The sequence below is a fragment of the Dendrobates tinctorius genome, unplaced genomic scaffold (genome assembly GCF_039654945.1).
Source record: "Dendrobates tinctorius isolate UK_male_01 unplaced genomic scaffold, ASM3965494v1 ptg000196l, whole genome shotgun sequence".
Classification (NCBI taxonomy): domain Eukaryota; kingdom Metazoa; phylum Chordata; class Amphibia; order Anura; family Dendrobatidae; genus Dendrobates; species Dendrobates tinctorius.
In genome coordinates this window covers 1,205,353-1,221,937 of record NW_027361863.1, presented here as the reverse complement: position 1 = coordinate 1,221,937, position 16,585 = coordinate 1,205,353, and the positions used below count along the sequence as shown (strand labels likewise).

At 43.1% G+C, this 16,585-nt stretch overlaps 1 protein-coding gene across 1 annotated transcript in view; it reads right to left on the bottom strand.

Annotated features, from left to right (window-relative positions):
- Window positions 1–16,585, bottom strand: part of ADAM12 (ADAM metallopeptidase domain 12) — a 771,113-nt gene that overhangs the window by 130,331 nt on the left and 624,197 nt on the right. The window contains exon 12 of the mRNA XM_073552776.1: window positions 15,349–15,526. Coding sequence (XP_073408877.1) covers window positions 15,349–15,526 — 178 coding nt within the window. The remainder of the gene's footprint in view (window positions 1–15,348; window positions 15,527–16,585) is intronic.

Here is a 16,585-nt window from a genome sequence, read left to right as displayed (position 1 = left end):
TTATGAGGATCTGTGGATGACGCACTGTTAAGAAGGATCTCTGGATGACACACTGTTATGGGGGACCTGTAGATGATGCATTGTTATGGGGGATCTGTGGATGACACAGTGTTATGGGGATCTGTAGATGATGCACTATTATGGGGATCTGTCGATGACACACTGTTATGGGGATCTGTGGATGACACTATTATAGGGGATCAAAAGATGATGAACTGTTATGAGGATCTGTGGATGACACACTATTATAGGGGATCAGAGGATGATGAACTGTTATGGGTGATCTGTTGATGATACACTATTATGAAGGATCTGTGGATGAAACACTGTTATGGGGATCTGTGGATGATGAATTTTTATGGGGATTTGTGGATGACACACTGTTATGGGGGATCTGTGGATGATGAACTGTTATGGGGATCTGTGGATGACTCACTGTTATCAGGGATCTGTGGATGAAGCACTGTTATGGGGGATCTGTGGATGAGGGATCTGTGGATGACACACTGTTATGGGGGATCTGTGGATGAGGAATCTGTGGATGACACACTGTTATGGGGGTCTGTGGATGACACACTGTTATGGGGGATCTGTGGATGAGGAATCTGTGGATGACACACTGTTATGGGGGTCTGTGGATGACACACTGTTATGGGGGGATCTGTGGATGACGCACTGTTATGGGTATCTGTGGATGACTCACTGTTATGAGGGATCTGTGGGTAATGCACTGTTATGGGGATCTGTGGATGACGCACTGTTATGGGAGATCTGTGGATGAGGGATCTGTGGATGACACACTGTTATGGGGGTCTGTGGATGACACACTGTTATGGGGGGATCTGTGGATGACGCACTGTTATGGGTATCTGTGGATGATGCACTGTTATGGGGGATCTGTGGATGACTCACTGTTATGGGGATCTGTGGATGACTCACTGTTATGAGGGATCTGTGGATGACGCACTAAATCCCTTTTCTTTGACACCAAAAACAAATATTCGTAACACAATAATCTCGCTTCGCCCGCACTAAAGAATAAAAAATAAATCTTTAGCAGAGGACAAAACATCTCCCAACTATTTAGAATATTTATAATTTTTATTTTTTGTCTTAAAAAAATAAGAATCCTCCAGGAACCAGAATTAGTGAAAGCTGTAATCACATGAATCACACCTGAATGCGTCATCATTCATTTAGATGGCTTGATCCAATACAGCTGGATTACCTACATAATGCGACTTATGAGAATTCGGAAAATATTTAATTTAGCAAAAGAAAAATAGAATATTTGAGGCTTTATTAATATTTAACAGCAGATATTAAGAAACCATTTCTAGTAGTCCAGGAAGACTGCCACCAGCATAATAATAGCAGAACGCAGAGTATAAAAGTCACCGCTTCTGACAGAACTAATAAAATAACCTCAGATAACAGTATTTTCAGCAGAAATTCACTGACCGTAACTGCTGAAAGGAATAAGAGCCAGGAAAAGGCATGTACCATGCAAAATGGGAAAAGACATAACTACAGACTCTCAATGGCATTTATTAGATATAGGAACTGAAACCCCTTTAAGTCCATTTTTTATGTCCAGATGCGGTCCGTTGATGGACACATGCACACCCATTGTATAGCGCTGCCTGTGACTGGCGGTAACCTTAATGACGTCACCGCCAGCCACAAGCAACTGCATTCTCATGCTCAGCTCAGTGTGTTCCAGCTGGCGTGGTGAGCGGTCACTTTACTGATGTGACCGCTCACCAAACCATCCAGATGATCATGGATCATAGGCATTAAGGTGAGTATAACTTTGTTTTTTTATTTTTTTGTTGCATACATGGGAAGAAGAGGGTCAGGGAGTGTTTATTTCAATTAAAGGACTTTACTCTGTCTGTGTTTTTATTAAATTTGACTATGGAGATAGTATTAGGGGTGACTGATAGACACCTCTCCATTACTAACTCCTGGGCTTCATGTCAGCGAATATAAAATAGCTGACATCAACCCCACAACTATTACCCCACTTGCCACCGCACCAGGGCAAGTGAGAAGAGCCGTGGCTATGAGTCAGAGTGGAGGCTAAGAGCTAATCGATGATCCATTTCTGCATTTCTGGGGCGGCTGAGGGCTGATGTTCTTAGTCTGGGAGGGGGCCAATATCCATGGCCCCTTCGTAGACTATTAATGTCAGCACTCAGCTGTCTGTTTAATATTTGCAGGTTAGTAAATATAGGGGGAACCCTACGTCATTATTTTGGGGGGTGGGTTCTCCTTATAATAACCAGTAGAGGCTATGAAAACAGCTGTGAGTTGATATTAATAGCCTGGGAACCTTTATAGCTATTGACCCCTTCCCAGAATACTAACATCAGCCCCCAACTGTTGGCTTTCCTTCAGCTGGTTATGAAAATTAAGGCGGACCCCACACCATTTTGTTTATTGATTTAAACAATAAATACAAGTACAGAAAAATAAGCACGCAAAGCACTGATTAGAAGTCACACTGACATATTTCTATCTATCTATCATGTTCCTCATTGCTATCTATCTCTATCTTTGAACATCTTTAATACATAAAACTTTAATTTCTATGCTGCATTTCATTCCATACATGTCACACTGCACATGAACAGCCACAAACGGTCACATGGAAGCCACATACGTACACATGGATGGCACACGGACATGGATCACGGATCTCACCAGTCCTGGTTTTTCAGTACAGGAATCACCAGGATGTGTGACGGGTGCTTAAGATAGAGTACAAGTTTTTTTCCTCTTAAATTACCGATACGGCCCACAGAGCTATACAACATGTTGGTTTGGAAAAATGTTACTGCTTGGTCTTGATGGTATCAAAATCTTGGCTCGAAACATGTGACTTCTGTATAGAGGTGTAATATAGCTATCTTAATGCAGACTAATGGACAATGTAGATAGCAAATCCGCATGAGTCCTACATGGCAGCACATGAAGTCCCTATGAGTCTGTATTGCAAAACCATAGACAATCTGCTTGCCCCCTTATAGAGCCTGCATATTTTTCTTGGAAGCATTCTTGAGAAATTTAGTGATGGCGCATGTCATGTATAGAACACAAGGGGCAAACAAGGGGCCAGGAAAATTCATAGAATTTATGTTATGATTCCAAACAATGGAAATGGAACAATGGGTAGCACGGTGGTTCCAAACAATGGGTAGCACCGTGGCAAAGTGGTTAGCACTGTTGCTTTGCAGCCCTGGGGTTCTAGGTTCATATCCCACCAAGGACAACATCTGCAAGGAGTTTGCATGTTCTTCCCATGTTTGCATAGGTTTTCTCCAGATTCTCCAGTTTCCTTCCAGACTCCAAAGACATACTGATAGGGAATCTAGATTGTGAGCCCTGATTGGGACAGTGTGTAAGTTTCTGTGTGGGCTCAGGAGGGGTTTACAGTGTGGATGTAGCAGAGCTGTGTGTGTATAAGGTGTACAGAGCGGAGCCGTGTGTGTACGGGGTGTACGGAGTCGGGGTGTACGGAGTCGGGGTGTACAGAGCAGAGCCGTGTGTGTACGGGGTGTACGGAGTGGAGCCGTGTGTGCCATGTGTACGGATTGGAGACGTATGTGTACAAGGTGTATGGTGTGGAGCCGCGTGTGTACAGGGTGTGCGGAGCAGAGCTGCGTGTGTACAGCGTGTACGTAGCAGAGGTGCGTGAGTACAGCGTGTATGTAGCAGAGCTGCGTGTGTACAAGGTTACAGAACAGAGCGCGTGTGTACAAGGTGCACGGAACAGAGCCGCATGTGTACAAGTTGTACGGAGCAGAGCCGTGTGTGTATAGGGGGTGTGGAGCAGAGCCGTGTGTGTATAGGGGGTGTCAGGTGCAGTAATAAGGACACATACCGCAGCAGCGGCTCAGTATTGGGGTATCAGGTGCGGTAATGGGGACATATACGGCAGCAGAGGCTCCATATTGGGGTATCAAGTGCAGTAATAGGGACACATACGGCAGCAGAGGCTCAATATTGGGGTATCAAGTGCAGTAATAGGGACACATACGGCAGCAGCAGTGGCTCAGCATTGGGGTATCAGGTGCGGTAATAGGGACATATACGGCAGCAGAGGCTCCGTATTGGGGTATCAAGTGCAGTAATAGGGACACATACGGCAGCGGCGGCTCAGCATTGGGGTATCAGGTGCAGTAATAGGGACACATACGGCAGCAGCGGCTCAGCATTGGGATATCAGGTGCAGTAATAGGGACACATACGGCAGCAGCGGCTCAGCAGGATGAGGGGTTTGTGCAGGTTGGGGATAGATGGTGATGGGGCTGGAATATGAGAAGTGAAATGTGTCGTTGTTGTATTCTCTGTAGCAGAGTTGTGGCTGGAGGAGTTGTCATGTCAGTCTGGGCCAAATGGAAAAGATGTGAAAAGTGACCGTCTCCATCAGAAAGAACGTCAACGGCAACTATACCTGTGCAGTAATCACATATGTTTTGTAGGACTGACCATATTGCGGTAATATCCATGTTGGTCTTTATATAGGGATTATTTTCAGTAACAGCGCAGTCATCTCCTACATCCACTATTAAGGTGCGTCACCGAGTTGTAATAGTTGCCTAGTTAGGGGCCCACTCAGAAGTTTCGCCCCCCCCGAACCGAAACCCTAGCTACGCTTCTGGACAGTGCCAATAATGTCTGTAAAGCAATGATTAATTAATGGCGCTGTATAAGTGAGTAAAATTAAACAAATTTGGGAGGAAAATGGGGGTGTGTCTTATAATGTGGATATATCTTACTGGTCGCGGCGGAGCAGGGTCACATGGCCGCTGCTGGAGGAGGAAAGAGTAGCAAGATGCCACAAGCAGGGATGAGGGGGTGTTTCGATGTGTGCCGCTGTGGGTGAAAATGTGGTTGTGGTGCGGGCGAGGAGCGGTGAAAGCCTGGAGCCCCTCCGCATATCCATTACTGCAATGCAGTGGCCTCCGGGAAAATGGCCACCGGGGGACTAGCATGCTCAGATTGAGGAGGAGGAGGAAAGTGTAGCGAGATGCTGCAGGCCATAGGCAGGGATGAGGGGTTGTTTCGATGTGCGCCGCTGCGGGTGAAAATGGTTGCGGTGCTCTGTGGTGCGAGGGGCTCCGCCAGCATTTTGTGAAAGCCCAGAGCCCCTCCGCATACCCATTACTGCAATGCAGTGGCCTCCGGGAAAATGGCCACCGGGGGAGGAGCATGCTCAGATTGAGATCTTGGCACACGAAATCCCGTTGACAAGATCTCAATCTAAGCATATGCCGCTCCCGGAGGTCATTTTCCCAAAGCCCCCCACATATCCATTACTGCGATGCGGTGGCCTTTGGGAAAATGGCCATCGGGGGAGGCACATGCTCAAATTGAGATCTCAGAGACGAGATCTTGGCACCCAAGATCTCGTTGTCGAGATCTCAATCTGAACATGCGCCGACCCGGCGGCCATTTTCCCGGTGGCCACCGCATTGCAGTAATGGATATGCGGAGGGTCTCCGGGCTTTCACAAAATTCAGGCGGAGCCCTCACACCACAGAGCACCACAGCCATTTTCAGCCAAGCGGACCACATCGGAACACCCCCTCATCCCAGTCTACCGCCAGCAGCAACATGCCACTCTTGCCTCCTCTAGCAGCGACCCTGGGACCCCGCTTCTCTGCAGTCCCCACCCCCGGTAAGCAATAAGAGGCACCACCATTTTATTGAAAAAAAAGTTTTTTTTCCTATTTTTCTCCTCAAAGTTTGGAGTGCGTCTTATAATCCGGTGCGTCTTATAAACCGCAAAATACGGAAGTTTCTCTATACATTTCTCTATCTACTGTAATCAATCCGGTAACTGACTCGCTAATAAATAACTGCAGCCCCCACTGAATGACATCTTGACAACTTATTGGAGAATAAAGTAGATTCCTTCTTTTAATTAAAATGATAAAAATGAGATAGATTTTTTTTTTGCATTTGCAGAAACTTTTTCTATCCAGTGTCCTTTTTTTTTCTACATTTTCTGCTATTTTTAATAGATTTTGTGCACAGTTTGGCAGCACATTGTTTACTTTGTAAAACCCTGTTCCAAGAAGATAGAAAAAAAAAAAAATAAAAAATAACTTCCCCCCCAAGAATCTGTGAGCTGTAATCAATAAAAGTGGCAGAGCAGGCAGAGCCGACACAGGCGGAGGAGATGAATTTCTCTGTTGCGCGGTTCGTAACGCTGGGCCCCACACTGTTAGGCAACGATGTAACATAAAGATATCCTACTTTGTCATGTTAAATCACCTCCTTTTCAGATGCAATGTCGGAACAAAAAAAAAAAAACCTCTAATTTTTTTTTTCTATTCTTCTGCTCTGCATTTCACACGCTATTGAAACCAGGAGAACTTTATGCAATCAGAAATAATTCATCCAATTGGAGATATGATTAATTTTTCGGAAATGATGGTGCATTTTAGAGGCGAGGAGGGATGATCCCGTGCATGTAAATGATGAGGGTTCAGTGCTTGCTGGCTTAAGTGAAATACGTTTTAAACATTCGCATGCAGAGAAGAACGATTGATCGTAACTCATGAGCGCGGCAGGTGCGGCGCACATCGACAGGAGCAGTAAAACCTAATGGACATGGACTATAGATTTAAGGCGGTGCATAGAAGCATTGACATGCCGGACATGTGGGTCACTTAACTCCAGATTACCCATCAAGTCAATTGACACTCCACTTTGCGAAAACAGAATCGGACCACCATGACATATTTTAAATTTCATATAAACTGGTGGGAATAATTCAGTGAATATTAAATAAAAGATGCTCAACTTCTGTAGAGCAAGACCCATTTAGGTCTTCAAGATGGCACAAATTTAGCTTTTTCAATAGGCATAATTTTTTTTTTCAAATATTTTTGCACTGACATAAGTATGTTAGGACTACCATTTTGGGATATGTATATATAGGTATATATATATATATATATATATATATACTGTATATACTTTAATATTTAATTTTTAGAATTTTTTTGACCCATTATATTTGGGCACAGATATAGGTCCCCAGAGGCCATAATACAATTGGATGGGTACTGCCAATGTACATGTCACACGTGTGGCAGAAAGTATAGTGCTAGTCCCTGCACATATTATTCTGGCATGATGAACTTGCGACCTCCAGTGATTGGCTGCCGCAGTCACATGTCTGTTCAGCCAGATAAAGTAATATGGATTCCAGCAGCATTTAAAGAGATGTGGCACGGGTTCGATAAAGGTGATTTTACTTTATTGTATTATTTTTAGGGATTTTCTATTTTTTAAATAAATAAATAAAAAAAAATGATAAGTTCACAGTCCCTTTAAGAACAAAGACATTGGGGAGATAGGGATATGTATTTTATAAATATTCTAAAATAATTGGAGAATACAAACTGATTCATGTTTTTCTGTTCTACTCGGTGCCAGGATTCCAATCATCAGGACACACTTTTAACATCTGTTGGTGATTAAACCCTTATTATTCTTTATTAGACTCATCATTTTTGCAAAGTTTTGCAGTAAATAACATTATCCGACAGGACAGGAGAATGCACCTCAGTGTGAGACGATGCTCCAATGTTGCCAGTCTGCAGAATCCTGGCATTAGGTCAAAAAAATAAAAAAAAATGTATATTTAAAGCATCTTTCAAGGATCTCCCATGTTAAGACTCATTGTAAGACTTTATTCAATGTAAAGAATAAAGGGGTTGTGTCACTATGAGGGTACATAATGTGGCAATTTGGGGCAGTTAGGGTCATTACGGGGCAATTAACGGGGATTGTCAAAGGGGATATAGAATAGCGAGGGACAGTGGACTGGAGGTTACTTGGGAAGAGGCAATTTGGGGGAGATATGGAAAGGGGCAGTATTTGGGGGACATTATGGAGAGGGATTGTGTAGGGGATATTATATGGGGGAGATACAGCTCTGGCAAAAATTAAGAGACCACCACATGAAATCCCTGTCATGGACAGCCCATTCTCCAGGCCCGAACCCCATTGAAAACCTCTGGAATGTAATCAAGAGGATGATGGATAGTCACAAGCCATCAACAAAGAAGAACTGCTTACATTTTTGCACCAGTAGCAGTGTGAAATACTGGTGGCAAGCATGCCAAGACGCATGAAAGCTGTTTTTAAAAATCATGGTTTTTCCACAAAATATTGATTTCTGAACTCTTCCTGAGTTAAAACACTAGTATTTTTGTTTCTAAATGATTATGAACTTGTTTTCTTTGCATTATTTGAGGTCTGAAAGCACTGCTATTTTTTCTAATTTTGACTATTTCGCCTTTTCAGAAAAAAACAAGCAAAATTTATTGCTGGGAAATTCGGAGACACGTTGTCAGAAGTTTGTAGGCTAAAATAACAATTTACGTTTTACACAAAACTATACCTATAAAGAGAAAATCAGACAAACTGAACATTTGGAAGTGGTCTCTTAATTTTTTGCCAGAGTTGTATATAGAGGGTCATTGTGGGGGGGTATTTTGGAATAGGGCAGTGAGCGTGGAGGTATTTTATAGAGGGGCAGTGTGAGGGAGCATCTGTACGGACAGCCATTCTGACGATGAATTCATGTACTGACGTTGGTTTGGGAACTATATTCATGTACTGACGATAGTTCTGGCATTGCATTCAAGTACCGAAAGTGGTTATGGTTCTGCATTCAAGTGCTGACAGTGGTTCTGATGCTCTACTCATGTACTGACATTGGTTCTAGTGCTGTGTTCATGTATTATTATTATGCTTTGCATATATAGCGCTATCATATTCTGCAGCGCTTTACATACATTATCATCGCTGTTGTGAACTGGCCTCACAATCTAAATTTCCTATCAGTATATCTTTGGAATGTGGGAGGAAATCGGAGTACCCAGAGGAAACCCATGCAAACACGGGAAGAACATGCAACCTCCTTTCAGATGTTGTCCTTGGTGGGATTTGAACCCAGGACTCCAGCGCTGCAAAGCTGCAGAGAATTACAGAATCATGGAATCCTATAATGTTAGAGTTGGAAGGGACCTCAAGGGTCATCACGTCCAAGCCCCTGCTCAATGCAGCACAGGATTCACTAAACCACCTCAGACAGATGTCTGTCCAGCCTCTGTTTGAATACTTCCATTGAAGGAGAACTTCCCACCTCTCGTGGCAGTCTGTTCCACTCATTGATCACCCTCACCATCAAAAAGCTTTTTCTACAGCTATTGAGTCTCATCTTAGCCTTTTTTTGCAAGCTAAATATTCCCAGATCTTTTAATTGTCCCTCGTAGGACATACTTTGCAATCTGCTCACCAACCTGGTAGCTCTTCTCTGAACTTGCTCCAGTTTTTCCAATGTCTTTTTTAAAATATGGTATCCAGAACTGGACACAGTATTAATGATGAGGCCTGACCAGGGAGGAGTAGAGAAGGATAATTACTTCATTTGATCTAGACTCTATGCTTCTCTAAATACATCTTAGAATTGCATTTGCTTTTTTTTTGCTTCTGCATCACACTGTTGATTCATGTGCAGTCTGTGATCTATTAGTATACCCAAGTCTTTTTCACATGTGCTGTTGCTTAGTTCTATTCCTCCCATTCTGCAGATGTAATTTTCATTTTTCGTACCCAGGTGTAGAATCCAGCTTTTCTCCCTGTTAAATACTATTCTATAAGCTGCTACCCTTTGTTCAAGCTTATCTAGATCCTTCTGAATCATTTCCACCAACTACTCCATTCTAATTGGACCACCACCACTTCATTCTAATTGGACCACACCACTCCATTCTAATGGGACCACCACCACTTTATTCTCATGGGACCACCATCACACCATTCTAATGAGCAATCCATTGTAATAGATTTGCTACAACTCCATTCCAACAAGACAGCCACCTCTTCATTCTAAATGGGCATCCACTACTCCATACTAACAGATCCACTACCACTCTATTCTAATGGTGCCTCCACCACTCCATTTTAATGAGACCACCACCACTCTATTCTAATAGGTTTGCCATAGCTCCTTTTTCACATGTAAAGCACCATGGAATAAATGGCGCTATAATAATGAATAATAATAATGTGGTCCTTTGACCAAAAAATGTTGTGCTCTCCTGGTCTACTGGAAGGATTATAATTGCCGAATGTTTCGTTTAAGGCAACACCCATCTCTAACCCTTCCATGTCCTGTTTCCTGGCCATATGACACGCAAGAATCCTTACAGAAGTACTGTTGTACAAGGAGGTTTTAATGACCCATAGGAGAGTTCCTATCTGGTCTCGGATGTTTTTATTTGGTAGCCTCTTTGATGTTCAAGAAGAATTGGCAAGAATGACATTCCAGCCCTTACAATAGATCATCCACTGATTTCCAGGAAATGTTGTTATACACAGCAGCCAATCTAAAGAAGCAGGGTTTCAGGGGGAGAGACTGAGCAGCAGCAAGAACCAATTATAGAACAGGAGGCGTGTATTAGACTACTGTAGATGCCTGAAAGCACTGTAGCCCGGCTGCAGTTACAGAACATAGCAACGACCGAATGGAACTGAGGGGAAATGCAACTGTGGTGCACCGGAGGGTTCAGTCGCCACAGAAGTACTGCACCTCCTCCTCAGGTGTGGTACCCCACTATCCAGGTAAGGTTGAGGGACCTGACCACACTCCAACACTCACATCCCACACGCACACCAGTAGTGTAGCAGAGCAACCTTTGTGGCTCCCTGCTTGGAACACGAAAAGTGCTGGGAGGTGGGTGGAGCTTAGACTGCACAAGAGAGCAGGAGAATATTAGGAAAAGGTCAGTCTGTGAGAGAAGATCCCCTGAGAGGGATGGAGTGAAGGAATTTCTGCAGCAGACTCCTGTGACCTGGAGCTGCTGGCACAGGAAAGAGCCATAGAAAGCCTGATTCTTCAAAAGGAAAATAGTTTAGTACGGAACGTAAGGAGAAGAGAACTAAAGACTAGGGTCAGAGCAGAGCCCTTCCTCAAGTTTGAAGCGCATGGCCGGGGTCCGGTCCCCAAGGTTGTATGGATACTGATGTTCTTGCAGCAGAAATCGGAGGAATAGAAGTCGTCACCACTTTATTCCCATCTAAGACTTGGGGGCACAACAGCAACGTTGTTGAGCCGGGACATGATAGCAAGGAGTCCCCGAAGCAGGCTTAAGCTGTCTGCCGTACAAGTAGAGTTCTAAGTAACATCAAGAACGAGGAACTTGAGTTTAATACGCAACTACAAGAACTTCAGATTAGGCGCTAGTGTGGAGACGTTCAGAGAAGGCACATGTTGGAGGAGTGCTGGAAAGGCGTCCTTTACCTTGCCTGGGAGTTGGCTGAGCCCCTGACCTGGAGGACACGGCACCGAAGCGGGCATCTGTGTGCACCAGACTGTGAGTAAAGCCTTGGAACTACATGCCTTTGTGTCCACCACTTATTCTTGCGCCTTACACCCGGCTCTGCTACATCTACTTCTTTACACCATCTCCCCACTTGCCAACCTCATCTACACTGCCCTGGGACTACAGCTCCACCTGTGGGGAGCTTCAACATCATTGCTGCACCACACCATCTGTCCCAGAGAAGCAACCCTACAGCTTTGGTCAAACTGACCGGAAACCACAGGTTGCGTCACGAATCATCTCAACAACTTTATCCCCATCACTCTACCCCTTTTACATGGACGCCCAGGGCCACGGACCAGGTCACCGGACCAACGGTGACACTTCCCTCTGAGATACCGGCCCGGTACCGAGTACCCCACTGCCCTGGTGGGCGATCAACAACCAAGCAGCAAGGTCTGGAGAAAAGAAATCATGGAGTATGCATCATCTATAGGCTGTGACTTATATTACGTCACTTCAGTGCCAGTATTTTCGATAACACTTAACTGGAGAATCCCTCTAAGGTCAGTGTCATAAAGTTCCACCAAGTTCTATACCATTACTTACAGGATCAAAAGTAATTTTGAACAAAAGCACGAATAATATAAGCAGGAGATGTAACCGCTCCAGATGACTACAGAGTTACTAGTAGTACTATATTAAAAGACACACTTGGAGACCCTCGTCAGTAATTACCTGTGTTCATCATTTTCTAGTTCACAGCCTTATTCTCATGTTACTAACCCTACTAAATATAAAATTGAGATTGATATTTTTAACAGTTCTTCCAATACAGCCTGTAAATAATACTGTTCAATGGAGCAGGACAAGTCTCAGAAGACTCCTGAGCAACAGCTTCAAGATTAAGAAATGGCATGACCTTGCAGATGGAAATTATGTTTCAGTACTAGTGAAAGTTTTTGATCTCTTAATAACCTGCTTATTGAGAGCACTAAAGGGTTAATATGGTCTTAGTAAGATATCACAAATTCAAGAACTGTGTTCTCAAATGACTCGCTAGAATGGAGTGGCGCCCATTCTAATGTGACCACCACCACTCCATTCTAATGGGATCACCATCACTCCCTTCGAATGGGGTCACCACCTCTCCACTATAATGTATCTGCACCCCACTCCGTTCTAATGAGTTCGCCACCACTAATTCTAATGGGGTAGCCACCACTCCATTCTAATGGGGTTATCTCCACACCATTCTAACAGGGACGCCACCACTCCATTCTAACAGGGTCACCACCACTCCATTCTAACAGGCCGCCACCTCCCCATTATAATGGGACTGCCACCATTGCATTCTAATGGGACTGCCACTCACCTCAGGTCAGCCAGGGACTCCGCGCAGCCTCTGTGACGTCAGCGGTAGTCAGTGAGGCTGCGCGGTGTCCTCGCCTGACCTCAGGTGAACTCAGGAGCATGGGAAAAAGTTCAGAAACTTTCCCACGCTAATCAGTTCATCTCCAGTCAGCCGGAGCGCCTGCGCAGACATGATTTAATTCATTCTGCAGTGGTTTACAGCTGGGCCGGTAGCATTAGCACCGATCCCGGTTGTAATCTAGTTAACCCCTTGTGATGGATTGCAGTGGGGGACCTGACTGAACGGCGGAGAGGTATGGATATTGTTGTTTTTTTTAATTTTTTTTTGGTTACAGGAGAACAAGGGATTCTGTTGGATTGGCAGCATAATAAATTTGGTCAAAAACTTTGTGTAATTATTTCATTAAAATAATTTTTAATTAATGTGTGTGTGTATTTTTTAACCCTTTACTACTATAGGATTAATAATGGTAGACATCTTATTGACACCTCTCCATTATTAACCCGGCTTAATGTCACCTTTCAATAGCAAGGTTACATTATCCCATTATTAACCCATGAGCCACTGCTACAGGGCAATGGGAATAGAGAGGCTAAGTGCTAGAAAAGGCGCATCTTATAGATTCACTTTTTTCTGGGGTAGTTGAGGGCAGATGTTTGTAGCCATGGGGGCCAATAACCATGGTCCCTTCTAGGCTATTAATATCTGCCCACACTCACTGGGTTTCCCTCTCTGGCGTAGAAAATACCGCGTGAGCCCACACAATTTTTTTCCGTGATTATAGCCTTTAATTTAACCCCTAGAGTTCCAATTTTTTCCCAACACACACTAAACTATTTAATAAACACTGACATATATAAATCATTTTGATATGACATGGTTTACTATATGTAAACCATGTGTCATATCCTGTTGGGTTCTGCAATTATTTTACAGAACCTGACAATTGAACTAACGTCTATTTTGCTATATGTATCTCTAACAAATATAAATATATGTGTATACATGTATTTATTTTTTTTTGACATGTCAGTGTGATTTTACAGCAGCCGGATATGAAATGCCGGCCTTTCTAAGGACACTGGTGCATAAAAAACGGACAGCACACAAATGGTGCATGTGCTGTGCGTTTTTTCTCGCATCCATTGACTTGCATTGGTGAGTCTTGTCCGAGAATCGCAGTCTGATTTCGGCTGAGAAAAAAAAAAATCGCAAATGAGATCTCACCTATTGAATAACATTGGTCCGAGTGCAATCCGATTTTTTATCGGATTGCACCCGTCCGTATTTCTCGTCAGTGAGTATGAGCCCTAAGAGCTAATGTTTTACGTGGCCATGCAGGGATCCCCATTATGCCCTGTAGCTGTGATATCACACAGTCTCTCTCTCTCATGTATTCTCCGAACAATCAGAAGTTTTCTAGTATTGCAAATTTACTCAACGAAAATCTAATTTTGGGGGAAAATTCGCAACTTCAAATATCAAACAATCCGCTCACTCTAACCATCAAAGAATTCTTGGAGATTTCAGCTCTGAAGCCTGCTGAATCTTGAATACTGTTTAGGAGTACAAAACAGTCTGTACATTCAGAGCAAGAAAACTAATGTAATATATTTAGAAAGTGAATGTTTTCTCTAGGTTAAACCTGTTATCACATCCAGCCTTAGACAGAAAGACTGGTTGATTCCAATTACTATGTCAAGTCTCTCCAAGTGAGATGGATCCTCTAAGCCCCAGATCTCCATGGGTACACGGACCCTGGGTGTTGATACACCTGAAAGTCACATGGACAGTGAGGACTTGGCACACTCTGGAATCTCAAGAGCACCTGGATGGATGACGTGGAACCCAGTAGGGATGAAGCAAGTAAAGCACAGTGTGGACAGAAGGTGGAGCACACCAAACATAGAAGTCTAGAGACTCAATCCCAAAACACAGGTGTGCCAGTCAATAGGCCTTAAATAGGTCTATGTAGGGAGATGATGTCATTGATCCATGCCGGACAAACTGCAAAATCCAACGTGGAGCACAACACAGGGCAGTGGACCCAGAAGAAGGGAGCAGAACTCAGGATGTGTATAACATTCCGTAAGGGCAAAGGGCAGTCTTGATGCAGATGTTTAGAATGTTTAGAATTGCCACTTATGTGCCTGGCAGTCACTAATAAGTAGGTCGTTAGATACTGTTCACAAAGGTTCACACAATGGTTGTTCAGAAATGTTATCTGGGCAAGAAGAGGTTGAGATGTATGTGTGATCATTTCTATAAGTTATTTCTATATGTTATAACATAGATCTGTACCACATGGGCATAACTGTTGGCCATACAGAGGTAGCACTTGCATCCAAGTCCTGTTTCCAGAGGGGACCATACATTTCCACATTCCAGATAGGAAGAAACCAATTTTACAACCTACTATTGATTAAGAATTGGGGTCAAAGAGTCATAGGTTATTTTTGTGGCAAAGACCATGTCCATGTGCGGCCACCACTGGTGGATCGAGTCCTAGTGTTGGCATCATGTTACCACTATATCTTCTCTAAAGTGCGCACCACCAAGTTAATCTGGCGCTTTGCAATAATATCATCATGATACATGAGAACACAGTAGACCTCTTACTTCAGGTTCTCCGCAATCACACTGTTCTCCTTCTTCCACATATCCATTTCCACACTTCTGTTCTCCAAATGATTCCGTAACTTCAGGCATGTTATATAGACACATGCCCACTCCCTTTTCCAGGCTGGAGTCCAAGTCCTTCTTGCTGCAGCTGCTGAACACTGTTGGGAATGGGTATCTGCGGGAGAACAGAGGGAAAAGCAACGCTAAATCAGTCAGATTTGTGTTATTGTAAAGAAATATTTGCTAATAATTCTCTATTTCTAAAGGGCTGGCTTGTTTCAGGCTGCCAACACCCAAGAAAAGTCAACATGATACTGGTCATACTGGGAAGAGTCCAGCCATTAGGTTTGAGGACATCACAGAGAGGGACTTTGTGTAAAAAATGGTAGACTTTTTCCTTTTTTTGGAGACATGTGATCCATGTTTTACTCCTTACACAAATAATTTTTTTTTTTTTTTTGCTATTATCGTGCCTCTTGTATGATTATATTACATCTGGATGCAGACCAGTTGGCACATAAAAAAAACACAAACCTATTTTCTCGCCAAAGACAGGTAACCCACATCCTCAACATGCCTTCATAGCGCATCGATAACTCAGAATAGTGAGTACGTTTAGGCTGTAGACACCGAAACTACAAAGGAATTTCCAAATAGAGTGAAAAATATATATTTTTTTAAATTTCCAGAAAAGTCATCTATAATACAAAAATATTTCCTGCTAGGATGAAAAAAACTTTATAATGTTATAATGTAAGGTTTCAACAACAAAATCACCACATTTATTAAAGGATAAATAAAACGTCAAACTAAACTATACTACGCATAACAGGCAAAATCCTAAATATTAAGAAATATTTCTAGTTTGATAAGTAAGAAAAATATACTTTGTTTTCCTGTGTTATAACTCTTCCCAAATATCTAATCAATTGAATGACATAGGGTTTTTTTTTGGTCACAATTATAGATGGAAAATAACTTTATGAGTGGCCTAAAGCTCTTAAAATACCATCATATCGAGCAAGAAAATGTCCCCCAAAGTGCAAACCACCTGAAATCCAAAGATTATTGTAAGGAGAACATACAGACACATTAATTCTATCAATAACTTCACTTAAATATGATCATAACTTGGAGCAATTCAATACAAGATGTATTTGAAGGAGTCTATAGCCCCAGGAGCTGAGCTTGCTCCACACAGGGCCGATGCTGGCTGTGTTTTACAGCCAACACC